Genomic DNA, 27,250 nt, shown 5'->3' with positions numbered 1-27,250 from the left:
TAAGTGAGGACTAGACCTTGAATAAAAAAATTACGTTTATTGAAAATTGCTAGCATTGTTTGTCGTTATCCTCGAAGTAGGTACTCCTACCCTACAGTACTTCCTTTCATTGTTTGTCGTTACCCTTCAAAGTACTCCTACCCTGCGGTACTTTCTTTCAAAGGACATTATCAACGGCTGAAACGAGCTCCAACACGGAATCCTTTTCCGTCGTGATCTTAATGATGCCAGTTCTCTTAAATGTGATTTTCCACATTTTTCTAACAAACAAAAAAATATTCATATTCCATTGCGGTTTTTGTACGTCGATACAATCAAATGTTACACTTAAGCGTCGATGTATGACGTTTCGAGGGAAGTTTTCGTGGAAAAGATCGTACGGAAAGCGTTCTGTGGTAAGCGTATAAATTCAATTCATCCTGTATCTGTGTACCATCCAACCAGCTGAAAGCGAAAACGGGACCGAGATAGGTATCCTTCAAAAATTACAGTTTTTGCTCAACCTAAGCCCGAGTCTAACATTTAAAGAATAGAGTTCTTGTTCCAGTGGCATCGTCTGTACATAGGGTGTTTAGATTTCAGCCCGCTCGTATGTCCTTTTCACCCCTCTTCTATAGGGTAAGTAATCAGTCGCGAATAAACCGTCCCGAGCTTCGCTCGTTTCACACTAATTAAAAAATATAATTTATATAAATAGATACTTGAAAAATTAAATAAAATATATCATATATTTTGTACGCTATATAATTGTTTTAAAGCCGTGATCTGAATTAATATTTTTAAAAAGAAACTGTGTAATATACGTCCTTAGCTCAGTGTTTGCTTATTTGTATTAAAATATTAAAATATAAGAATCAATATTATTATATTGCAATATTAAAAGTATTTTTAAAAAGTGCCCGTAAGCGGCGAGTTTATTTTTTAAAGTGTCTGTGTTTTGCTAGAAAAATAAATATGAAGGCGTCATCGTTTTCTCTCCGTGTTATGCGAAGGGTAAGTACCTACTAATATTAGCTTTTTAATTGTTAGGAGGAATAATATTGGCAATAAACATTCCAAAAGTATTTTCAATTTAATAATTTGAATTTAAGCAACCGAAACGCTTTTTATTTTAAACTTTTCTATAATAAATACAATATTGGCAATATTAGGAACAATAATAATATTGGTAATATTGGAAATTGGTATATCGAATATATTATGTACCTATTTGTGCTTTATGAGTCTGGTGTAACAGGTAGCGCTCGCCCCCGCAAAACTGCGCTCTACAGGTTGGTCGGCGAATTCTTTTTTTAAATATATTGACGCTATACCGACCACACCCTGACATATAATATTTTTTTCTATGTTAAATAGGTATATAAATATTCAAATAGAAATTCAAGCTTATGTCTTAAGTAGTTAGGAAATGGATTCTTAAAGTGTAAGAAATCGATTTATGTAATATTTTATGATTTCTAAAAATACAGTTCTCAATTATTGATTGCTTGTCTTTTGAGAATTCGTATAAAAGAAATTAATACAAAATTCAAGCCTATAGAAAAACATTGACTAAAATCCTTAAGTACCAATGATGGTAGATAAGAGCTTAATGATGAATGGTGTTTCTGTTGTACACAAAAGTAATTTTAACCGTGTCAATATTAATTTATTTTTACTAGATTCATATTGTATTGTCCTATAAAATATACTAGATGATGGCCGCAATTTCGTCCTTCGTCGTCGATATTTAAGTAACTTTTTATCCCAAAAAAATCAAAAAGTTCCCACGGAATTTCTAAAAACCTTAATCCACGCGGACAAAGTCGTGGGCATCATCTCACACCTATATAATATATATATATATAAAATTCAAAGTCCTGACTGACTGACTGACTGACTGACGTATATATCAACGCACAGCCTAAACCGCTGGTCCTAAAGACATGAAATTTGGAGAGTATTCTTTGTAAAGAGTAGGTATCCACTAAGAAAGGATTTTTCGAAATTCCACCCCTAAGTGGGTTAAATGGGGGATGGAAGTTTGTATGAAAGTCCGTCATTTTTCAAGTTATTTGCATGAAAGTTGGTATTTGGATTTTCGGTCACAAATGAAGAAACACTTGTTCCAGGGATTTTTGGAAAATTCGCCCATAAGGGTGGTAAAATAGGGGATGAAAGTTTGTATGGGACAGTTTTAATTATTGATATTATTAACTTGAAATTTGGAAAGTAGGTTTTTTCTTGAGGTTAGGTGTCAGCTAAGAAACGACTATGAGAACCCCCCAAAAGGGATGAAATGGGATTTGGAAGGTTATATTATGTGTTTTCCGGTGCTGGTGCATGGTGCGCGTCCTGATGTTATAATGTTTGTTTCTGAAAAAAAATCCGTTTGTTTCCTGTAGGCCACGCGGGCGAAGCCGCAGGCAGAAGCTAGTATAAGCATAATCCGCATCTTCTTGTGAACAAAATGGACTGTATAATCTTCCCTATCCTAGTTCTAATCTTTGGTACAAAATACAGATGTACTAACGACACTTCGAAATGGTATGTTTCCCTCAGCAAGGTCACGACTGGCTCTATTAATACGTGACTGGAATACCGACGCCCAGCTCTAAGCTAGGTTTACATCGAGATTCGAGATCCTGCTGGAATATTATACCGGCTTCCCACGGTGGGTGATATTGCGGACGGACGCGGACCAGGCCGCACCGACGCATCATGCGAAGAGTACCTATCGCCCGTGGTAGCGCAGACACGTTGTCGTCGTCGTTTGAGCCTTTTGCGCGTTGTGTGACTGTCCGTGACTGTCGGCCGTGCGTAAAAATCCGCAGAATCCTGGCCTTTAATGCTACTTAATGGCATGGGTTGCGAAGCTAAAGTGGCAATGGGCAGGGCACATAGTTCGTACAACCGATAGACGTTGGGGTCCCAAGGTGCTGGAATGGCGACCTCGCACCGGAAGACGCAGCGTTGGAAGACCCCCACTAGGTGGACGGACGACATCAGACGAGTCGCAGGGAGCCACTGGATCCAGGTGGCGCAAGACCGTGGCATGTGGAACTCCCTACAAGAGACCTATGTCCAGCAGTGGACATCTATTGGTTTATTTTTTATTTTTATTCAGGTATAATCATAAACTCGAAGCTTGAGTTTTTCCGTATACCAAAGCCGTTGATGATGATGATGATGATGAATGTCATGTCACACAGAAACAGACTGTACCATTTATTTAATAAGCGCATTGTGAACTTGCTGTTGGTGTACCGAAATTTAATAAATTAAATTAAAATTAAATCTAGAACCGTGGGAATCTGGCATTAGATTTCGTTAATTTCAAAATCCCTGTCAACAACAACAAGGAGAGAGTTCTTGTAACGCAGCGAACTTGTATTTGCAGCGAACTTTTTTGTACAGGAGTTAGTTTGTCGCCTTTAAAAAGGAGCAAATACTCAACTAAACGTTTTGCGATAAAAATCGTCATCATCGTCAACTATAGACGTCTACTGCTTGACATATAGGTCTCTTGTATGGATTTCTAAATGACAGGGTTTTGTGCCGCCTGAATTCAGCGGCTCCCTGTGACTCGTCTGATGTCGTCTGTCCACCTATTGGAGGTTTCCAACGCTGTGCTTTCTGGCGTGCCATTCTAGCACCTCGAAATCCTAACTCCATCGGATTTTCGAACTATGTGCCCTGCCCATTGCCACTTCAGCTTCGCAATCAATTGAGCTCGGATATCTCATAATATGGATCTCCTCATTTCTGATTTAATTACGTAGAGAAATTCCAAACATGGTGAGTATTAACTCGCTGAGTGACTCTGAGCTTTCTTATGAGCCCCATATTATGTAACGACCATGTAAGATGCCCAATTAAAAAAAGGTCTTAAAAGATGTACCGTCTAGACTAGACTACCTATCGAAATCAGGTCGTTGAAATATTAAAGTAACTCGAAAACTTTAGTATTAGGTATAAAATAATATCCATCGCTCTTGACTCGTGTGCCCGAACTTTGATTTATTTCATTCTATCGATTTTAATGCATACTTGATTGCTTTTAGTGCTTAATGAATGAATCATTTTACTTAGATTCGCGACAGGTCGAGATGACAATCGTGGTGTGGACGCCTCGCACACCCGCACAACCCCCGCGCTAACCTGGTGCGGGATAGCGCGGGTGATGTGCGGTTGCGCGATTCGTCCCCCGTCTCACACCTCGATTGCCATCTCGACATGTCAGGGAACTTTTGGTATGTCGAGTTCACATTACTCGTAATCGATACAGCTCCGTAATTAAAGTGATAGGCAAATCTTGAAAAGATTTATAACTTTTAGGGTTCCGTACCTCAACCTTTAGAGCCTCAATAGCTCAACCGGTATAGGAGTGGACTGAAACCGAAAGGTCGACGGTTCAAACCCCGCCCGTTGCACTATTGTCGTACCTACTCCTAGCACAAGCCTGACGCTAGTTGGAGAGGAAAGGGGAATATTAGTCATTTAACATGGCTAATATTCTTTTAGAAAAAAAAAGGAAAAACGGAACCCTTATAGGATCACTTTGTTGTCTGTCTGTCTGTCGGTCTGTCAAGAAACCTACAGGGTACTTCCCGTTGACCTAGAATCATGAAATTTGGCAGGTAGGTAGGTCTTATAGCAGACATTAGGGGAAAAAACCGTGAATTTGTGGTTACATCACACAAAAAAATTAAATTGTGATCATGAATCAAAAATTAGTGTTTTAAATTTTCGAAGTAAGATAACCATATCAAGTATCATATGAAAGGGCTTCACCTGTACATTCTGAAACAGATTTATTTATTTTTATGCATCATAGTTTTTGAATTATCGTGCAAAATGTCAAAAAAATACGACTGTAGTACGGAACCCTCGTTGAGCGAGCCTGACTCGCACTTGGCCGGTTTTTTAAAGAATAAACCCATGGGAAAATCTTGTGGGAACAACGCCGGGAGTTAGAGTCCACAATTTGCATGTGTGTGGAAAAAAGATCTGGTACAACGAGTGGTCGAAGTATACCAGGTAGAAATGGTGAAAATGCTGTCGGTGGCCTGCGATGCAATGGTAGAAAAGAAAGGGTGGAAAATGCAACGATTCCTCCCGTATTCGGTACCTATTAATAGTGTCATAATAATTATGTGGTTGGTTTTACGGTGTTGTCGATTAAGTTTAGCTGTAACTATTCGGCAGTTTCAATGCATTCCGTTAAAGGTGACCTCGATTCTAGAGCTGACGCCATAAATTCGCAGTTTTTAACTTTCAAACAAATTAGTATGGATTTAGTTTATTAGTACGATTGCTATTTTAGTACCTACAAGAATTATTACTTAATGATATTGGTGTTCCTTATATTATGAACTGTATCATAGGCTTATCACAAATCGCACATACCTTATTGCGCGTTGTATTTATTGCACTTTGTTTTCCCAAGCCTTTACTGTCGCACAAAGTCAGTGGCTGGTTTCACGGGTTTGTCGGTTAGTTTCACTGGAGTTAACGCAGACTATTCGAAATTTCGATGCATTCCGTTAAAGGTGACCCCGACTCTAGAGCTGACGCGATACATTCCCAGTTTTAACTTTTAAACAAATTAGTGTGGACTCCGTTAGTTTGTTTGTACGATTTCTATTTATTGGTTTCTTAGCAAGTTTTGTTACCTACAAGAATTATGGTGCTATAAAATATTGTGTTCCTTATATTATGAACTAGCTTACGCCCGCGACTTCGTCCGCGTGGAATTAGGTTTTTACAAATCCCGTGGGAACTCTGTGATTTTCCGGAATAAAAAGTACCCTATGTCACTCTCCAGGTCTTTATCTAAACCCGTGCAAAAAATCACGTCAATCCGTTGCACCGTTGCTGCGTGATTTAAGGAAAAACCAACAAATCAAGAAACCAACAAACAAACAACCAAAAACACTTTCGCACCTATAATAAGGGTACTGATTGTGTAGCGGTTATCCGTATCGGATTCTGTGCTGAGCTGCGGCGCCGCAAGCGTTATTCGGAGCAAAAGTTTAAAAAGTTAGATTTTTTTTGTCTTCATATTAAAAGGCGCAAATTGACTGTTCGTTTTAAATTATTAAATTGACAAAACTGTTTGGTTTTAAATTAACACAGATTAGCATAGATTATCTACTATTCTCGTACTGAGTATTCTCGCAATTTTAAACCAAGTTTTTCTCCTACTTTTATCTGTTGGCACTTGAATCCACAACTTATTCGGTGTTTTTACACTGGTATTCCCACATGCAGACACTGCACGCGAATGAAAAGGCAAAACAATAATTTTAAATTGCAATAAATATGTACTTCTTCATGTACTCTTTCACTAAGAAAATTCCTTTTAGACAAAGTGACGTCATCACGGCTCATGAACTTTACAAGATGGCGGGCAACGTTTTCGAAGTGAAATTAGAAATACAAAATTTAAATGCGTTTTTACTGCACTAAACTTATCGATCGAATAAAATTTTTGTAAATTTTTTGGTGACTTATTATCACTTTAGGATCAAATTAAAACACTTTTCAAAAAAGGGTAAAATACCCTATTAGTATATGCCAGTATAAATGTATCTAAATAATGCAAAGGGTAAGTTTTAACAATGCAAAGGTGGCTATTTAGCCAATCTAAATTAATATATATAAAAGGAAAAGGTGACTGGCTGACTGACTGACTGACTGATCTATCAACGCACAGCTCAAACTACTGGACGTATCGGGCTGAAATTTGGCATGCAGATAGCTATTATGACGTAGACATCCGCTAAGAAAGGATTTTCAAAAATTCAACCCCCATAGGGGTATAAAATTTGTGTAGTCTATGCGTACGAAGTCGCGAGAATAAGCTTGTATATTATAAAAGGAAAAGGTGACTGACTGACTGATAGATCAGTCTATCAATGCACAGCTCAAACTACTGGACGAATCGGTCTGAAATTTGGCATGCAGATAGCTATTATGACGTATGCATCCGCTAAGAAAGGATTTTCGAAAATTCAACCCCCATAGGGATTTAAAATTTGTGTAGTCTACGCGTACGAAGTCGCGAGAATAAGCTAGTATATCATAAAAGGAAAAGGTGACTGACTGACTGACTGATAGATCAGTCTATCAACGCACAGCTCAAACTACTGGACGAATCGGTCTGAAATTTGGCATGCAGATAGCTATTATGACGTAGGCATCCGCTAAGAAAGGATTTTCGAAAATTCAACCCCCATAGGGGTTTAAAATTTGTGTAGTCTACGCGCACGAAGTCGCGAGAATAAGCTAGTATATTATAAAAGGAAAAGGTGACTGACTGACTGACTGATAGATCAGTCTATCAACGCACAGCTCAAACTACTGGACGAATCGGTCTGAAATTTGGCATGCAGATAGCTATTATGACGTAGGCATCCGCTAAGAAAGGATTTTCGAAAATTCAACCCCCATAGGGGTTTAAAATTTGTGTAGTCTACGCGCACGAAGTCGCGAGAATAAGCTAGTATATTATAAAAGGAAAAGGTGACTGACTGACTGACTGATAGATCAGTCTATCAACGCACAGCTCAAACTACTGGACAAATCGGTCTGAAATTTGGCATGCAGATAGCTATTATGACGTAGGCATCCGCTAAGAAAGGATTTTTGAAAATTCAACCCCCATAGGGGTTTAAAATTTGTGTAGTCTACGCGCACGAAGTCGCGAGAATAAGCTAGTATATTATAAAAGGAAAAGGTGACTGACTGACTGACTGATAGATCAGTCTATCAACGCACAGCTCAAACTACTGGACGAATCGGTCTGAAATTTGGCATGCAGATAGCTATTATGACGTAGGCATCCGCTAAGAAAGGATTTTTGAAAATTCAACCCCCATAGGGGTTTAAAATTTGTGTAGTCTACGCGTACGAAGTCGCGAGCATAAGCTAGTGTAAATATAAGATGTGCATTATAAGCAATCGCCTAGCTAATAGTAATTAATTAAAAGATTAGATACAAAACTATCGTACCTACGTTTTGTAAAATATACATAAAAAACCAGCCAAATGCGAGTCAGGCTCGCGCAATGAGGGTTCCGTACTACATTTTGCAGGATAATTCAAAAACTATGATACATAAAAATAAATAACAATTTGTTTTAGAATGCACAAGTGAAGACCTTTCATATGATACAGATACCTACAGACAGACAGACAGACAGACAGACAGACAGAAACGTTATAAGTAGGTACCTACAATAATTTTCTAAGTAATCTTTTAATCTCTAAATAATATTTTAATCTCTAAATCAAAATCTTTATTTTATAAAATTAAATAATCATTTACTTAAAAATGAGGATAATAATTAATTTGTGGAAAAAGCGACGTTTATCTTCATCATGATCAAGAATCATGTGGTTTATAAGTACCTACGAGATAAGTAATTCACAGGTGTTCTTTTGTACAGGTGTTATTTTTGTCTGGTGTATCTATACTTATAAGTGTCTGTCTGTAATATCGAAATAACTACCTCATATTAGGCTGATATGGTTATTTGAACTGTATCATAACTGAATCACACGTTTTCAAAATGTTTGTCGGTCTGTCTGTTTGAACGGGCTAATCTTGGGAACTGCTGAACCTATTTTGATGGGACTTTCACAGACTTTGGGATTTAAAAAAACCTAAATCCACGCGTACGAAGTCGCGGCCATCAGCTAGTTCTAATATAACTCTGTCAACATTATGGTGAATCATCGGGAATTATGGGATACCGCGAGGTCTTAGTTCGAGGCGAACCACTAGTAACTAGTTCAAAGTCAAAGTCAAATGATTTATTCAAAATAGGTAATAAATTACTCTTTTTGATGGTCAGATGTTGGATTTGTAAGATATAGTGGTGATAATTATTACGCAAACTTAAAACTTAAGCTACGAGGGTTCCAAACGCGCCCAGGTCTGAGAAGAGCCCACAACAAACTCAGCCGGGTATTCTTTTTATTATCACCACTTTTATTTCGTTCGTATAAATATGTACCTATACTATAGATTATAGATTAGATAGATAGTAAATTGACAAGTATCATGATTATTATCTTTATAATTTATATATATATTTGAAGCAGCACAGATTTGAAGTCATTCTTACAGTGTTCATTGTACAAACTACAAATGCGTAGAGTCGCAGTCGTCATCTTCGTGGTGTTATGTTGGGGCGCAGCATCGTGTGGACAACCACAGTCACGCTTGGTGGAGCTACTCCAAGGCCCGGTGCGAGGATATAGAGAAACGAAATATGGCATTTATGCCTTTTATGATATTCCCTATGCAAAGGCACCCACGGGAGCGGATAGATTCAAGGTAAATATTTTTGAGATGTAATGTGTAAAAACCGGCTAAGTGCGAGTCAGACCGCGCACTCCGGTATTTTTTTCGACATTTTGCACGATAAATCAAAAACTTATTATACACAAACATAGATAAAAATCTGTTTTAGAATGTACACTGTACAGGATAAGAACCCTTTCATAATATCTCACTTGGTACTGCTATTACATACACAACGAAGTGATCATATAACGAAGTATAAGGGCTATTTTTCCTTTTGAGGTACGGAACCCTGAAAATGACTTCTCACGCCCCATTTTAAGTTTTTGTGTCAAATTTCATGTCAAACTTCTTTTAAAAGTTCCGGTGGTTCTCAATTCAGCCCGTTTTTTTTTATGTATGTACCTCACATGTACACATCGATTCTTTCCAGGTTTCTGAACCGATTTGCATTTTTTTAAATCAACACAGGTATGTTAAGTGACCCGTAGGAACTTTCATTTTTATTAAATTAAATTAAACATAATACCTACTTACTCCGTTTCAGCTTTATTAGTAAACAATAAAATGAAGTTCGTTGAATTATGAAAATGTTATTTTTTTTTCTAAGAATTTTTTAAATTCTGAACGCACTCGAAAAAAAAATCTTTATTCATAATATATAGAATCTTCTTGAATTAGAACCTCCTTCACTGCCTCACTCCACTTGCCTCACACACACACACACACAAACACTCCTTTGTGCTCTAAAACGTCTTCTTATTGAAACTTTCACGGTACTGGCCCCTCTTGTACCAAGTATCTAGCGTTTTCCTCGCTGTAGTGAGATGAAAAGTTGTGTTTCGCACGGCTGCGAGGCAAATTTATTTGCGCTTGAGGCTTTGAATTCCTCGCTACGCTCAGGATTCTATTTTTGAACCTTAGAATCCTTCGCTGGCTCGGAATTCAATACGAACTCTCGCGATAAAATAACAACTTTGCAGCCTTGCATAACATAGTATAACTATTATCATAATACTATGATATTATTATGTATAAGACAACTTAATCGTGTGTGGATAATAATAATTTTAATGCCTATCTAATCTTCTAGGGTCCTTTGCCACCTCCGGTATGGTCTGAGGTGTTTGAAGCTGTAGACAGATTAATAATGTGTCCACAGACCGATCAAATTTATATTATGCGTCAGGCCAAAGGAACGATGCCAGAAGATTGTCTAACTGCAAGTGTTTATGTTCCCGAAACGAAAGAGAAAAACTTACCAGTTGTTGTGTACGTACATGGTGGAGGCTTTCTCCAGGGTTGGGGAAACATATCAACACCCAAAAATTTGGTTAAAAGTAAAAAAGTCATTGCAGTCACTTTTAATTATAGACTCGGTGCACATGGATTTCTTTGTTTAGGCACCGAAAATGTACCTGGCAACGCAGGAATGAAAGACCAAGTAGCACTTCTGCGATGGGTAAAAAGTAATATAGCGAAATTCGGCGGAAATCCCGACGAAGTTACAATTGCAGGGTACAGTGCAGGATCGGCATCGGTAGATCTCCTGATGATCTCAAAACTTACCGATAATTTATTTAAAAGAGTAATTCCAGAAAGCGGTGCCAATGTGGGGGTGATTAGTATTCAAGCAGATCCAATTAAAAATGCTAAAGAATACGCGTCTTTAATAACATCTGACCATTTTGAGGACCTTAATGCTTTAGAAAAATTTTACCAGACCATTTCATATGAGCAATTAAATTTAGTGAATACAATGAATAGTAAGGATTTTAATTTATATATGAAACCTTGCGTGGAGCGTTATTTGGGGGAAGAAATGTTTCTAGAAGATAGCCCAGTAAATATACTCAAAAGTGGAAATTTTAAAAAGCTACCCATGCTGTATGGGTTTGCCAACATGGAAGGATTGTTCCGCGTGCCACTTTTTGATGCCTGGAAAAATTCAATGAATGAAAACTTTTCTGATTTCCTGCCGGCTGATTTAAAATTTGAAAGCGAAACTGAAAAGGAACAAGTGGCAGAAAAGGTAAAACGATTTTATTTTGGAGAAAAGCTAACAAAAAGTGAGGAATCTGTGTTGGCATACATAGATTACTACACTGATGTTATGATTGCGTATGGAATGCTTAGATCGGTCAAACTCCAATTAGAGGCTGGAAATAACCAAATATATTTGTACGAGTACGCGTTTTATGACGACGACACACCTCCAGTGCCTTATACAAATAACGTACGTGGTGCAGACCACTGCGCACAAAGTTTTACAGTTTTAGACGGATTCTTCGACCAAACTCAAACAAATATTTCTGATGAACTAAGAACACATACAAAAGTCATGAGAGAAATATGGCTTAATTTTATGACTACTGGGTGAGTAAAAAAATAATATACGTTATCACGATCATCCACCCATCACTTTCCTACTACTGAGCAAACCATTAGTGTGGATTGGCAGAGTTGACACATCTTTTTGAGAACATTATGAAAAACTCTCAGGGGTGCGAGTTTCCTCCTGATGTTTTCCTACACCGTTAAAGCTAGACATGTTTATTGTTCAAAACACATGAACTCTGAAAAGTTAGTGGTGCGTGCCCAGGGTCGCACCCAAATCTTCCGAATCCTTATTACCCAAAGTGTGTTTATTTGTTGATTTCTTGGCTTGTCCTTCATTCATGCTGCAACGAAGTAATTTGGGATAATTTGGAACACCTAAGTCGGACCGAACCACCCATCCAGTTACCGACTTGAGTCACCGTTGATCATACAAGCGCAAAGGTTGAAATGCGCTAAGTCATCTAGGCCCTTCCACTTACAGGGTTTTTTTCTTTCAGAGTGCCGATACCTGAGGATTCTAAGTTGCCTAAGTGGCAGCCTGTTGGTGCAGATTGGTCACCGTATATGTCACTAGGCAGAACTCTGCAACTAAAGAATAATTCTCTTCTCAAAGAACGAACCCTGTTTTGGGATGATATTTACGATAAATACTATTTTAACCCTATACCACTCTCTTCTCCATTGGAACATACAGAATTGTACAAACCCTAAGAGTAAATTCAAAACAGTAAATTAGTAGTACAAGAGAGAGTTTATTTTGACTGGGGCAGTTTGCGAGGAAGATTAAATTCGTAAATACGGCACCGCAAATTTTTAATAAACTACCAGCGTCATTAGATGCCAGGAATTTAAATATTTTATCTTTTAAAAATAAAAAAAATAAAACTATTGTTAAGAAGGCGATATTACTCGCATGATTTCAATATTAGGTACATGTCCATGATTGTAGTCATGGACATGTACCTAATATTGAAAATTAGAGAGTAAGAATAATACCGACATTTGTTATGCATGTAATAGAATAGATATGAACTTTGTAGTTTTTTAAATTATTGATTTAATTATTTATAATTGCTAGTATTTAATTGACGAATTTTATTACTCTTGTTTTATTGCATTTTGTTGATATTTATTGTCAAATTAGAATAATAACTTATTTTGCATGCCACTCCATGGCAGATTGTAGCTACTGTACCCATAAGCAAAACATCTCTTGTACCTCAATCTATGCAAATAAATAAATGAAATAAATAAATATTGGGTTTCTGTACATGTTTTGTAGTGGAACTATTTATTGGTGTTTCCTTTTACTACTTATTTGCTACCTTTTTAATTACTCACTTTAAGCCTCACTTATTAAACTACATATATTTTGCGAGCTATTTCAATGGAATTTCTAGACTATAGTAGCATCATGAATATGTTAATAATTTAAATGAATAATCTTTACAGGAACTTTAAAAGTAAAAAGAAAAGGAAACAAAAGGACGGAAAAATGGAAATTTTATCTTATTTTTAATATTACTAGCTGATGCTTGTGAATTCGTCCGCATCTTGTCTTTAAAAATTTCGTGGGAACTTTTGATTTTTTGGGATAAATGATGGATGGAATGGGTTGTGGCGTGCTGGCAGAACAAACCAACAAACAAACACACTTTCAATTTTATAATGAAGTTTGGATAAAATCCTACTAATATTATAAATGCGAAAGTGTGTTGTAGCTTTGTCCTTCAAGCTTTGCTCCCGCACGGAGCAACGTATCGACGTTATTAAACCTCAACGGGAGTCGAACTTGGGACCTTCTTTATGTGCTAGCTGATAAGCTCTCATTGGCACAGATTCCGTTGTTTTTCTCTAACCTAAATTTAGAGTATCTGCATCCTTTTCTTTTTAACAATATCTCAATTCAATTCTTTCTGGCATAACAATGGTACTGATTCTGAAATCAGTACCATTGTTATGCCAGAAAGGCTGTGGAACAATTCCCACAACAGAGAAATGAAAACAAAGTGAAAACTTTGCATCCAATATGTGTTTCGAAGCGTAAATGTCCCAAAACTCGGCTTCGACGAAGTAGATAGAACGAAATCGAACTTGTGAAAATGTATTTTTCGTGTTTCACAAAAACAGAGTTCTCTAATATGGCATTGACTGGCGTGTAAACATTTTGTTTTGCAATATATTTATTACAATGTGAGGACTCTGAGGTGAAGATATTTATTTATATACCTACCTAATAAACACTTTTTTAGTTTAGTATAGTAACATTACTAAATTTACTGTAAGCAATCTGTTAAACTGTATATTTCCGTGTCTCTCTCTCTCTCTATCTCTCTCCTAAATCTATCATAAAAATACGTCTTGAAATAGTGCTCTGAGTTTTAATTTATAAAACCATGGGTTAAGCCAAAATTGTGAAGAACGGTAAAGTAAAACACCGTCAGGAAACCTGCATGCCTGAGAGTTCTCCATAATGAAAGTTGTGTGGAGTCTGATGTTGTGTGGAGTATTTGGCCAGAGTGATGGACTATGGCTAAGCCATTGTCATTTTGAGAGGAGACCCGTCCCATTAGTAAGCTGGCGATGTGTTGATGATAATGATGATCATCCATGTAGAATTTTTACGCATTTAAAAAAAATAAAGCTCATATCGCACCAGTACAACTGGAATGCTAATTGCTAAGTAACCTTTTGTGCATACATACTTTTTTTACAATCATTTTACATACAATATTGTATGTGCTACGTCGTGTCTACGGAGCTACAAGTGCTGCCAACGCTACGACAACATTATTTTGTTGTTTGAAATTTTATAAATTAAAATTTGCGTTTAGCTACGAGTTTGTCCGTATAGATTTAGATACCTATTCCCGTAGACTACTTCTACCTATTGGGTACCTATCCCCGTATAATATTAATAACACATTTTTTGGAAACAGATACAAATCTATTTGAAAGAAAAGAATTTTAAAGGATTTCAAAATGGCGTCCCATATGGCGTCAGCATAAGCTAGTATCTAAATATATGAAAAGAAAATGTGACTGACTGACTGACTGACTGACTGATCTCTCAACGCAAAGCTCAAGCTCGGGATCGGGATCGGGCTGAAATTTGGCATGCAGATAGCTAGTATGACGTAGACATCCGCTAAGAAAGAATTTTTAAAAATTCAATCCCTAAAATGGTAAAATAGGGGTTTGAAATTTGTGTAGTCGCAAGCATAAGCTAGTAAGTTCATAAAGCTCTATGTTGTATCAAAAAAGAGCAATTTCAGCATAAAAATTCGTCACCGAAAAAGGTTGTAAGATTATAATATGTATTAGGAATAACGGATAAGTTACAAGCGGGGCATATAAGCAAAGGACCGTAAAAAACTCATTATCGACAGATTAAAAATTCATTTTCTTCAAATTGAATTTCATTGAAACAGATTCCATACAATCGAAAAGGATTTAAACCATTTTAAAGGGAATTAATCATTGGAATTGCGAACGTTTTCCAATTAATCAATCACTTTCACAATCCTTATTTCATTATGCTGGAGTACTTAGTGTGCCTACTTAAAAAATTTACGACTGAAATTAAATTTTGACGCCAGTAGGTAGTACTCGTAGGTAGTAGGTACGCATCTTTAACAACGCAATGTACATTGCCAATGTTTGACGGATTTTTAATCCATACTAATATTATAAATGCGAAAGTGTGTCTGTCTGTCTGTCTGCTAGCTTTTCACGGTCCAACAGTTTAACCGATTTTGATGAAATTTGGTACAAAGTTAGCTTACATCCCGGGGAAGGACATAGGGTACTTTTTATGCCGAAAAAACCGAAATCCACGCGGACGAAGTCGCGGGCATCGTCTAGTAAGAAATAAAATACTTACCAAAAATATAAATTTTAATATAACATCTTAAAAAGTAATACATATTACAGACATTGGTTTCATTTAATTACCTATATACTTTTGTAAATTAATTACTAGAGTGTGGTTTAAACTAACTCTCAACACTTTCATTCTAAGCTAATACCTACCAAACTTTTGTTAAGTGAAACCACTTACACATTTTCATTTTCAAACACAGATAATTAAATAGGTATAGCTGTTTTTTTACAAACGATATATTATTATTTCACTATGATGCCTTGGGCCCTTATTAAATTGCCAAAATAGTTATATTGCCATTAAATAATTTTACGTGATGTAGCAATAAAATTTATTCCGTCCAATTTATTTTCCTAAATCGACTCGAAGGAATCTTTCCTTCATACGTGTATTACCACAGAATCCTGAATAAAATCATAGAAATGGCGTCTGTTATTTCATTGTTATAGAAATGATGTCTTGTCTTTAACACCAGGACGGGGTGTTACTGACCATGTATTTCTGGATGTATAACTAAAAACATTATAGCAAAAAAATTAATAATATAGCACGTCATATCTATAGTAGCCAAAGCAACATAAATTAAACAGTGGTGTTGATTCTCATAGCAACTAAATTTTACAGTATTCGAATAATTTTCTTGCTTACATACTTTAGTTTAAAACTGTTGAACCTTGTGATTTTGAGGTGCCAATCTTGAGCATGGTTTTAAAGATGGGTAGAACTAATAATAATAATTTAAGTTGTTATTTAATATAAGTTTTTTCTGTCCTGTTCAAAAATACTTAAAAGAAAAGAATGCAGATACCTACTCTAAATTCATAGTACCGAAATGCCAGACGCTGTGCATATAACTCGTCTGTCTGAGCCATCAATATAATCTGCGTGGTGAAAAAACTACAGTACGCGGCAGAAAGTAATGTACATCGACGTTAGATAGATAAGCGATTTGTCTCTATCGTTGAGACCAACAACTATTCATATAGGTATGAGTGACAGAGACGACGCTCTATAAAGCTGAAATGTCATTCTAAAGGTCGATGTACATCACTATCTGCCGCGTACTGTACGCTGTTTTACCATTTCTAATTCTCATTTTGATTCTATGTCTACTTCCGTTTATATTATAACTCGGCAGATAAACTTTTCTAATTTGGTTTATTGGAATCGTGGCAGTTCTGAAACACAAGGGCAATATTCCAATTAATAAAACAACAGTGTTTTAGCGCAGAGAAGGTCAATCGCTTGTTTACTACCCAGACGAATGCTCTATTTCGTATTTCAGCAAACAAATAAATAAATTACTTTACTAGTGCCAACCGAGCAACTAGAATTTTCCTTATTTTATAATATACTAGCTGACCTGCCCCGGCTTCGTATGTCCGTAAGAATCATCCTCGTACTTCAAGAAATATTATAAAATAAGAATTAGCGAAATCGGTTCAGCGGTTCTCGAGATTTTTGATGAGCAACACATTTGGTGATTCATTTTTATATTATAGAAGATTAGTCTATGTTTACAGTTCGCTTAGGTACTTGAATAATACAGGGTGTAACCAGAACGCTAGCAAAAACTTAGCGTTATTGTCCAATACCAATAACCATTTGTCTCATTTTGTAGTTTTAGTGATTTAGTATTTTACAAACCAGCAATGTATGGCGTGCGAAACTGGGGCCAATGCCGGCATTGACTCCGAGTGGCCTACTTACTCAACGTTCGTTTACCTCTATTTCATTCGGCATTATAGGCACTCATTGGACGCCAACTATTTTGAGGCACCAACCAATCACAAACGAACCAATGTTTTCTAATAGAATTTCGAATATTTTTTGAAAACATGACTGTTTGTGATTGGTTGTGGGACTCAAAATGGTTAACGCCCACTGAGATTTTGACTCTATCATTTGTATGGGATTACGTAACAGAGAGGGCGCTATACTAACTTCTTTCCGCGGATAAAGTATAGATTCCACTATGTCAGAACCTGCCCTGAAAATATCGATCACAATTTCTAAACCAGCTGCGCTCTCTATTCTCTTCGAAAGTTCCCATTTTTCTTTTTCCCGTTTTCGTACCTATCCATTCTCATCACGTTCGTCCTTTTTCAAGAATATAAATCGCGCCAATTTTTACCTGTTGTTCCATTCGATGACTTTTACTTCAATAGATGTATCTCATTAAATATATTTTGAATGGTTTATTAGTTTTTATCTAAAAATGTGAATTTTAAGAATTCTAGCTGGAACTCATACCTACTTACTTAGGTATAATAATATGATAACCCCCATATTTAGTTTTACTTCTTCAAGCCCTAACCATAGTAACTACGCGACAGGTCGAGATGGCAATCGAGGTGTGAGGCGAAGGGACGCCCCACACACCCGCACGTTACGAACGCTACATTATTCCTGAGTGACATCCATACTAATATTATAAATGTGAAAGTGTGTTTGTCTGTCTGTCTGTCTGCTAGCTTTTCACGGCCCAACAGTTTAACCGATTTTGATGAAATTTGGATGATTGGTACAGTTAGCTCACATCCCGGGGAAGGACATAAATAAAAGAGTTCCCACTGGATTAAAAAAAAAAAACTAAATCCACGCGAACGTAGTCGCGGGCATCGTCTAGTAGGCTATATTTTACTTCAAAAACATTGGAGATCCCTAGGAAAATTGTAATAAGCTACCCGTGCGAAGCTGGGGCGGGTCGCTAGATGATAATACTTAGGTAATAAGTACAATCAGAAATGAGGAGATCCGTAGGAGAACTAGAGTAACCGACATAGCTCAACGGGTTGCGAAGCTGAAGTGGCAATGGGCACACATAGTTCGTAGAACCGATAGACGTTGGGGTTTAAGGTGCTGGAATGGCGACCTCGCACCGGAAGATGCAGTGTTGGAAGACCCCCCACTAGGTGGACGGACGACATCAGACGAGTCGCAGGGAGCCGCTGGATCCAGGCGGCGCAAGACCGTGGCATGTGGAAGTCCCTACAAGAGACCTATGTCCAGCAGTGGACGTCTATTGGTTGATGATGATGATGATGATGATGAATGTCATGTCACACAGAAAAAGACTGTACTATTTATTTAATAAGCGCATTGTGAACTTGCTGTTGGTGTACCGAAATTTAATAAATTAAATTAAAATTAAATCTCGAACCGTGGGAATCAGGCATTAGATTTCGTTAATTTCATAATACCTGTCAAAAACAACAAGGAGAGAGTTCTTGTAACGCAGCGAACTTGTATTTGCAGCGAACTTTTTTGTACAGGAGTTAGTTTGTCGCCTTTAAAAAGGAGCAAATACTCAACTAAACGTTTTGCGATAAAAATCGTCATCATCGTCAACTATAGACGTCTACTGCTTGACATATAGGTCTCTTGTATGGATTTCTAAATGACAGGGTTTTGTGCCGCCTGAATTCAGCGGCTCCCTGTGACTCGTCTGATGTCGTCTGTCCACCTATTGGAGGTTTCCAACGCTGTGCTTTCTGGCGTGCCATTCTAGCACCTCGAAATCCTAACTCCATCGGATTTTCGAACTATGTGCCCTGCCCATTGCCACTTCAGCTTCGCAATCAATTGAGCTCGGATATCTCATAATATGGATCTCCTCATTTCTGATTTAATTACGTAGAGAAATTCCAAACATGGTGAGTATTAACTCGCTGAGTGACTCTGAGCTTTCTTATGAGCCCCATATTATGTAACGACCATGTAAGATGCCCAATTAAAAAAAGATCTTAAAAGATGTACCGTCTAGACTAGACTACCTATCGAAATTAGGTCGTTGAAATATTAAAGTAACTCGAAAACTTTAGTATTAGGTATAAAATAATATCCATCGCTCTTGACTCGTGTGCCCGAACTTTGATTTATTTCATTCTATCGATTTTAATGCATACTTGATTGCTTTTAGTGCTTAATGAATGAATCATTTTACTTAGGTTCGCGACAGGTCGAGATGACAATCGTGGCGTGGACGCCTCGCACACCCGCACAACCCCCGCGCTAACCTGGTGCGGGATAGCGCGGGTGATGTGCGGTTGCGCGATTCGTCCCCCGTCTCACACCTCGATTGCCATCTCGACATGTCAGGGAACTTTTGGTATGTCGAGTTCACATTACTCGTAATCGATACAGCTCCGTAATTAAAGTGATAGGCAAATCTTGAAAAGATTTATAACTTTTAGGGTTCCGTACCTCAATAGCTCAACCGGTATAGGAGTGGACTGAAACCGAAAGGTCGACGGTTCAAACCCCGCCCGTTGCACTATTGTCGTACCTACTCCTAGCACAAGCCTGACGCTAGTTGGAGAGGAAAGGGGAATATTAGTCATTTAACATGGCTAATATTCTTTTAGAAAAAAAAAGGAAAAACGGAACCCTTATAGGATCACTTTGTTGTCTGTCTGTCTGTCGGTCTGTCAAGAAACCTACAGGGTACTTCCCGTTGACCTAGAATCATGAAATTTGGCAGGTAGGTAGGTCTTATAGCAGACATTAGGGGAAAAAAACCGTGAATTTGTGGTTACATCACACAAAAAAATTAAATTGTGATCATGAACCAAAAATTAGTGTTTTAAATTTTCGAAGTAAGATAACCATATCAAGTATCATATGAAAGGGCTTCACCTGTACATTCTAAAACAGATTTATTTATTTTTATGCATCATAGTTTTTGAATTATCGTGCAAAATGTCAAAAAAATACGACTGTAGTACGGAACCCTCGTTGAGCGAGCCTGACTCGCACTTAGCCGGTTTTTAGGGTTCCGTACCTCAAAAGGAAAAACGGAACCCTTATAGGATCACTTTGTTGTCTGTCTGTCTGTCTGTCAAGAAACTTACAGGGTACTTCCCGTTGACCTAGAATCATGAAATTTGGCAGGTAGGTAGATCTTATAGCTGACATTTGGGGAAAAATCTGAAAACCGTGAATTTAGGGTTAGATCACACAAAAAAAATTAAATTGTGGTCATGAACTAAAAATTAGTATTTTAAATTTTCGAAGTAAGATAACCATATCAAGTGGGGTATCATATGAAAGGGCTTCACCTGTATATTCTAAAACAGATTTTATTTTATTTTTATGCATCATAGTTTTTGAATTATGCAAAATGTCAAAAAAATACGACTGTAGTACGGAACCATCGTTGAGCGAGCCTGACTCGCACTTGGCCGGTTTTTTAAAGAATAAATCCATGGGAAAATCTTGTGGGAACAACGCCGGGAGTCGAGTCTACAATTTGCATGTGTGTGGAAAAAAGATCTGGTACAACGAGTGGTCGAAGTATACCAGATGATAAAGGTGAAAATGTTTTCGGTGGCGTGGTAGAAAAGAAAGGGTGGAGAAAGCAACGATTCAACCAGTATTAGGTACCTATTGTGTCATAATAATTATGTGGTTGGTTTTACGGTGTTCTCGATTAAGTTTAACTGTAACTAGAATAATAGAGCCTCAATAGCTCAACTGGTAAAGGAGTGGACTGAAAACCGAAAGGTCGACAGTTCAAACCCCACCCGTTGCACTATTGTCGTACCTACTCCTAGCACAAGCTTCACGCTTAGTTTGAGAGGAAAAAGGGGAATATTAGTCATTTAACATGGCTAATGTTCTTTGTTTAAAAAAAAAAAAACTATTTGGCAGTTTCAATGCATTCCATTAAAGGTGACCCTGATTTTAGAGCTGATGCGATACATTCGCAGTTTTAACTTTTAAACAAATTGGACTCCGTTAGTTTGTTTGTACGATTTATATTTATTGGTTTCTTTGCAAGTTTTACTACCTACTCTGTGATTTTCGTGGATAGAAAGTACCCTATGTCACTCTCTAGGTCTTTATCTACACCCATGCAAAAAAACACGTCAATCCGTTGCACCGTTGCTGCGTGATTTAAAGAAAAACAAACAAACAACCAAAAACACTTTCGCACCTATAATAAGAGTACTGATTGTATAGCGGTTATCCGTATCGGATTTTGTACAGCGCTGCGAGCGCCGCAAGCGTTATTCGGAGCAAAAGTTTAAAAAGTTAGATTTTTTTTGTCTTCATATTGAAAGGCGCAAATTGACTAATCGTTTTAAATTATTAAATTGACAAATCTGTTTGGTTTTAAATTAACACAGATTAGCATAGATTGTCTACTATTCTCATACTGGTGAGTATTCTCGCAATTTTAAACCAAGTTTTTCTCCTACTTTTATCTGTTGGCACTTGAATCCACAACTTATTCGGTGTTTTTACACTGGAATTCCCACATGCAGACACTGCACACGAATGAAAAGGCAAAACAATAATTTTAAATTGCAATAAATATGTACTTCTTCATGTACTCTTTCACTAAGAAAATTCCTCTTAGACAAAGTGACCTCATCACGGCATGAACTTTACAAGATGGCGGGCAGCGTTTTCGCGGTGAAATTAGAAATACAAAATTTAAATGCGTTTTTACTGCACTTACTTATCAACTTATCGATCGAATAAAATTTTTGTAAATTGTTTGGTGGCTTATTATCATTTTAGGATTAAATTAAAACACTTTTCAAAAAAGGGTAAAATACCCTATTAGTATATGCCAGTATAAATGTATCTATATAAAATAAAAAGGGTAAGTTTTAAAAATGCAAAGGTGGCTATTTAGCCAATATCTAAATCTTTATATATAAATGGAAAAAGTGACTGACTGACTGACTGACTGATCTATCAACGCACAGCTCAAACTACTGGACGGATCGCGCTGAAATTCGGCATGCAGATAGCTATTATGACGTAGGCATCCGCTACGAAAGGATTTTTCGAAATTCAACCCCTAAAGGGGTAAAATAGGGGTTTGAAGTTTGTATGAAAGTCTGTCAGTTCTGAAGTTTGAAGTTTGAAGTTTTGTAGTTAATATTTTTGCAATTTGCAGTATGACATATTTTAGCTCATAAATGTTAAAATCTCATTGTTAAAGATCAAGCCTAAGGGTGTAAAATAGGGGTTTAAAATTTGTTTACTCCACGCGGACGAAGTCGCGGGCATAAGCTAGTTATTAATTAATATATATAAAAGGAAAAGGTGACTGACTGACTGATCTATCAACGCACAGCTCAAACTACTGGACGTATCGGGCTGAAATTTGACATGCAGATAGCTATTATGACGTAGGCATCCGCTAAGAAAGGATTTTCGAAAATTCAACCCCCGTTGGGGTTTAAAATTTGTGTAGTCTACGCGTACGAAGTCGCGAGCATAGCATAGAGCGAGTAAATATAAGATGTGCATTATAAGCAATCGCCTAGCTAATAGTAATTAATTAAAAGATTAGATACAAAACTATCGTACCTACGTTTTGTAAAATATACATAAAAATGCGGTGATTAATGTTATAAGTAGTTATAAGTGTTACCTACAATAATTTTCTAAGTAATCTTTTAATATCTAAATAATATTTTAATCTCTAAATCGAAATCTTTATTTTATAAAATTATACCTTACTTTAAATAATCATTTACTTAAAAATGAGGATAATAATTAATTTGTGGAAAAAGCGACGTTTATCTTCATCATGATCAAGAATCACGTGGTTTATAAGTACCTACGAGATAAGTAATTCACAGGTGTTCTTTTGTACAGGTGTTATTTTTGTCTGGTGTATCTATACTTATAAATAAAATTGAAGTGTCTGTCTGTGATATCGAAATAACTACCTCATATTAGGCTGATATGGTTATTTGAACTGTATCATAACTGAATCACACGTTTTTAAAATTTTTGTCCGTCTGTCTGTTTGAACGGGCTAATCTTCGGAACGGCTGAACCTCTTTTTATGGGACTTTCACAGAAAAGTAGAGAACTAACCAGGGAGTAACATAGGCTTCTTTTTAACAGACTTTCAAAAAAGGAGGAGTTGTGTTTTTCTACCTATATACACCTAAATCTCCGAGATTATTTCTCGACTCTAGTATCATAAGGTCGGATGTGTACCTCCGACCAAACTCACTTTTTTACATAAAGGTAATGAGCATTTCGGGCTCTTTCTGCCAAGCTGACACCAGTATTTCTATCTCTTTTCGTTGCAAAGATAAATACATGCATAATGTCGTATCTGAACACATTCTAAAAATTTGGAGAACCATAATTATATTTTTTGACTTGCGCATGTATGCACCAAAGCAATGGAGAAAAATGATAGATGTATTTTGAGTTCGACCATTATGCTACGAAATAAGTTTATTTGTAATACTAGCTGGTACTGCAGTTACGCACTTCTGCTTCTAAAATATGTAATAATTTTGTTAGGTAAAATCACAACAGATGTTATGCTTCGAATTTTTTGTATTAATATTTGGACTGTGAATCATTTAAGACTTTTTGCCTTGTAATATAAATAATTTTGCAATAAAATTCATGGAAGTAAGTTGAAATAAAGCTTTTTGTTTGTGACTACATTAAAGTTGATGTGATTAATAGGTAAGAGATCCATCCTATTTCACCAAAATTTTGGACTAAACTGCGGGAAAAAAGTAAAGAGCCAGAATAAAGCTGAAGACATTTTGAAAATGTAGACTAGAAAATCTTTTAGGACCACGAAAATCACACCATGGAAATCTAAACATATATTATAATAATACCCCACTAAGCAAAAAACCGTGCATTTATGGTGTTTTTTATGATTCATAGTTCAAATCATCAGTTCAAAAATTTATTGCCCTAGTTTTTAAGGTAGCCTTAAAAAATTAGAGTACCTAATCAATTTTTTTCTTCTTTACCCGTCTTATAATCGACCGAATTTGATATTAATCGAGAGCAGAAATTATAAGGCACCTACAATATGTGATGATAGTGATTCTAACGAAACATACCTAATTATAGGAAGCTTTAGATTATGTTAATTTAAATATAAATGTAGTATAAGTTAATTTATTAATTTAACAACTAATAAAAGTGAAAGTAAAAAAATAAAAAAACTTAACTAAAACACGAAAGAAACAGTTTAAAAAGTATCTGTTAAAAAGAACAGTCGAAACCGAAGCAATGGAGTTTTCAAGAAAGCAGAAAGTATTTTTTTTATTACAAAAGTGGCAATGCCGGATTTGACTAACAGTAAATCCTTATACCTGCGTAGTTTCTGCACCTTAAAAACGATTCATGATGCTACCAGCAGTGTTGCTACTTTAATGTGGTCTGAAAACATCAGCTGCAGCGGAAGGAATAAAACAGTATCTTGTCTTATTTCATTAATCTACTAGAGAAGAAACAAAGTATTCTCGAAATTGTTGAAGAATTGACTTTGTGGTCTGATAATTGTGTCGGTCTTATGACCGACACAATTATCAGACCACAAAATCGGAGCATGATAATCGTTATGGCTTACTTATGATTATTATAAGGATTACCACACTAAAAGGTGATAAATCACAAGCTTTATGCTAAAATGCAACATGTACCTACGTGGAGTAAGATGTAATCCATGCACAAATAGAAAAAAAGGGAACAGCTGAAAACAATGCAGATTACTAAACTAAGAGATTGGTCACAGTTTACATGAACATCCGAAGGAACAAAACTTTTTGATAAGTTTGATTTGGCACTACAACATATTTTTAAAGACCACATCCCTTTACAAAGGTGATATATCAGGACCGTTTGTTATATCAAAAAAAAAAAATAAGAACGGCGGGGATTTTCAGATTTCGGAATATATTACCTGGCTACAACTAACGCAATAATGTTGGGTGTTATTATTTTATAAAAACTACTTTAAAGAAGACTTTTTTGTACTTCATTAGTATGTTATAGGTACATATAAACTTAAAATTCTTCCCCGCTTTCGCCCAATATACGACATAATGAGAAACCATTATCCACTGTAAAATATAACCAACTTTTGCAGTAGGTACCTGCTGACCTCCATTCTTACTTTATGTACCTAATCATTATAAGGAAAATCAGGCTATGTTGGCATGTTTTAGATTTCTGTATTGATGTAACCGTCATGTATGCAATTCCACAAAAAATGTTTGGCCCACTGTAGGTTTCTAATTACTTTGTAATTTTTTTTTCCAATTTTTGGCCGTTGTTTTTAATTAATGGGCTTTATTTGTTAATTTGTAAATGTTATTTTCATTCATTCAGAAGTCACAAGGTTTACACGGATGCAATGGTCAGACTATCGGGCGAATGCAATTATGTTTCAGATCTAACTAATCAGTTTCAGAAAAATCAGATAGGTACATTGTTGCTATCTCACAAAACTCCTAAATGATTTTTGTGAGATAACTACTGTGATCTTTTGTCCGAATATTACTTATGTATAATCAGTTAAGACGTATTATGAAATATTAAGTAATAGATCCGACTTTTATTTCAAATTTGTAATAGTAAAAATTGCAGCCATAAAGTCGGTTTACAACTTATGCACACAATTTTTTAGCACAGTTACGAATATTACCAGCATAAAGTCGCATATCGTCCATTTTGAAGAAATTGTGAGTTTATATTTTATTTATTAATGATAAAGTATTTCAAGTAATGGTTAATGATAGGTACAGTTAAGTGTTAAATATTACAAAAACAACTGAAATTGTATCTCTAGTAGTTTAGAAATTATGACCCGATTTCCCTAGCATTTTTGTTTTGGCTCTCCTGAAAAGTAGCAAAAATCCACATCCGACCTTATGATACTAGAGTCGAGATTTCTGAACCGATTTGCGTATTTTTTTTTAGTCGATAGAGAAACGGAAAAGAAAGATACGGGACCTGACCATCAAAACTGATGGGATTTAGAAACTGATGGTTATAAATTGATATTGGTGGTACCAAGTAAAGACTTTTTGTAACTCGAGAACCTAACTCTTCAGCCTTGATGAGTGATGCTGCAAGGAATTGCATTCCTAAATCGTGGTGATCCCACGGGATTTTTAAAGAATCATGTGTTTAATTGTTACCTTGCATCCCGGGGACGGGCTACTACGGGATGGAATACCTACTACCAGTGGCGTGCACAGGGTTTGAAGCCAGGGTAGGCATTAGTTAGGTAGGAACCTTTACTGGCCGGTCATAATGTAAAATTTGCATTGAGCTATTACAACTGGGGTAAGCAGTGCATTTATGCCTCTATGACCTGCACGCCACTGCCTACTTTTGTCCTGGGAAATCAAAAGTGCCTATGTCCTTCCCCGGGACGTAAGCTAACTCTGTACCAAATTTCATCAAAATCGGTTTAGCTGTTGGGCCGTGAAAAGCTAGCAGACAGACAAATAGACTTTTCATCCCGGAAAATTGATGAGTTCCCACGGGATTTTAAAAAACCTAAATCCACGCGTACGAAGTCGCGGCCATCAGCTAGTTCTAATATAACTCTGTCAACATTATGGTGAATCATCGGGAATTATGGGATACCGCGAGGTCTTATTTCGAGGCGAACCACTAGTAACTAGTTCAAAGTCAAAGTCAAAGTCAAATGATTTATTCAAAATAGGTAATAAATTACTCTTTTTGATGGTCAGATGTTGGATTTGTAAGATACAGTGGTGATAATTATTACGCAAACTTAAAACTTAAGCTACGAGGGTTCCAACCGCGCCCAGGTCTGAGAAGAGCCCACAACAAACTCAGCCGGGTATTCTTTTTATTATCACCACTTTTATTTCGTTCGTATAAATATGTACCTATACTATAGATTAGATAGATAGTACATTGACAAGTATCATGATTGTTATCTTTATAATTTATATATATATTTGAAG

At 36.5% G+C, this 27,250-nt stretch overlaps 2 protein-coding genes across 3 annotated transcripts in view; both read left to right on the top strand.

Moving 5' to 3' along the window:
- Positions 1–839: 839 nt before the first annotated feature.
- Positions 840–27,250, top strand: part of LOC117988754 (calmodulin-like) — a 178,605-nt gene continuing 152,194 nt past the window's right edge. The window contains exon 1 of one of the 2 annotated variants that reach the window (XM_069503582.1): positions 840–993. In XM_069503582.1, coding sequence (XP_069359683.1) covers positions 955–993 — 39 coding nt within the window. In that variant the 5' untranslated portion in view covers positions 840–954. The remainder of the gene's footprint in view (positions 994–27,250) is intronic. The other variant, XM_069503583.1, reaches the window with a different exon arrangement.
- Positions 9,194–12,576, top strand: LOC117989001 (juvenile hormone esterase-like). The gene is made up of 3 exons (XM_034976300.2): positions 9,194–9,325; positions 10,386–11,668; positions 12,130–12,576. The coding sequence occupies exons 2-3, from the start codon at positions 10,443–10,445 to the stop codon at positions 12,341–12,343; spliced, it is 1,440 nt and encodes a 479-aa protein (XP_034832191.2). The 5' UTR covers positions 9,194–9,325; positions 10,386–10,442; the 3' UTR covers positions 12,344–12,576.

This window comes from Maniola hyperantus, chromosome 15 (assembly GCF_902806685.2).
Source record: "Maniola hyperantus chromosome 15, iAphHyp1.2, whole genome shotgun sequence".
Lineage (NCBI taxonomy): Eukaryota > Metazoa > Arthropoda > Insecta > Lepidoptera > Nymphalidae > Maniola > Maniola hyperantus.
This window is presented reverse-complemented; position numbering and strand designations above follow the sequence as displayed.

Coding starts and splice junctions, on each gene's coding strand:
- LOC117989001 (XM_034976300.2), top strand. CDS start 10,443: ATGTGTCCACAGACCGATCAAATTTATATTATGCGTCAGGCCAAAGGA. Junction 11,669..12,129: donor CTTAATTTTATGACTACTGG/GTGAGTAAAAAA, acceptor TTTTTCTTTCAG/AGTGCCGATACCTGAGGATT.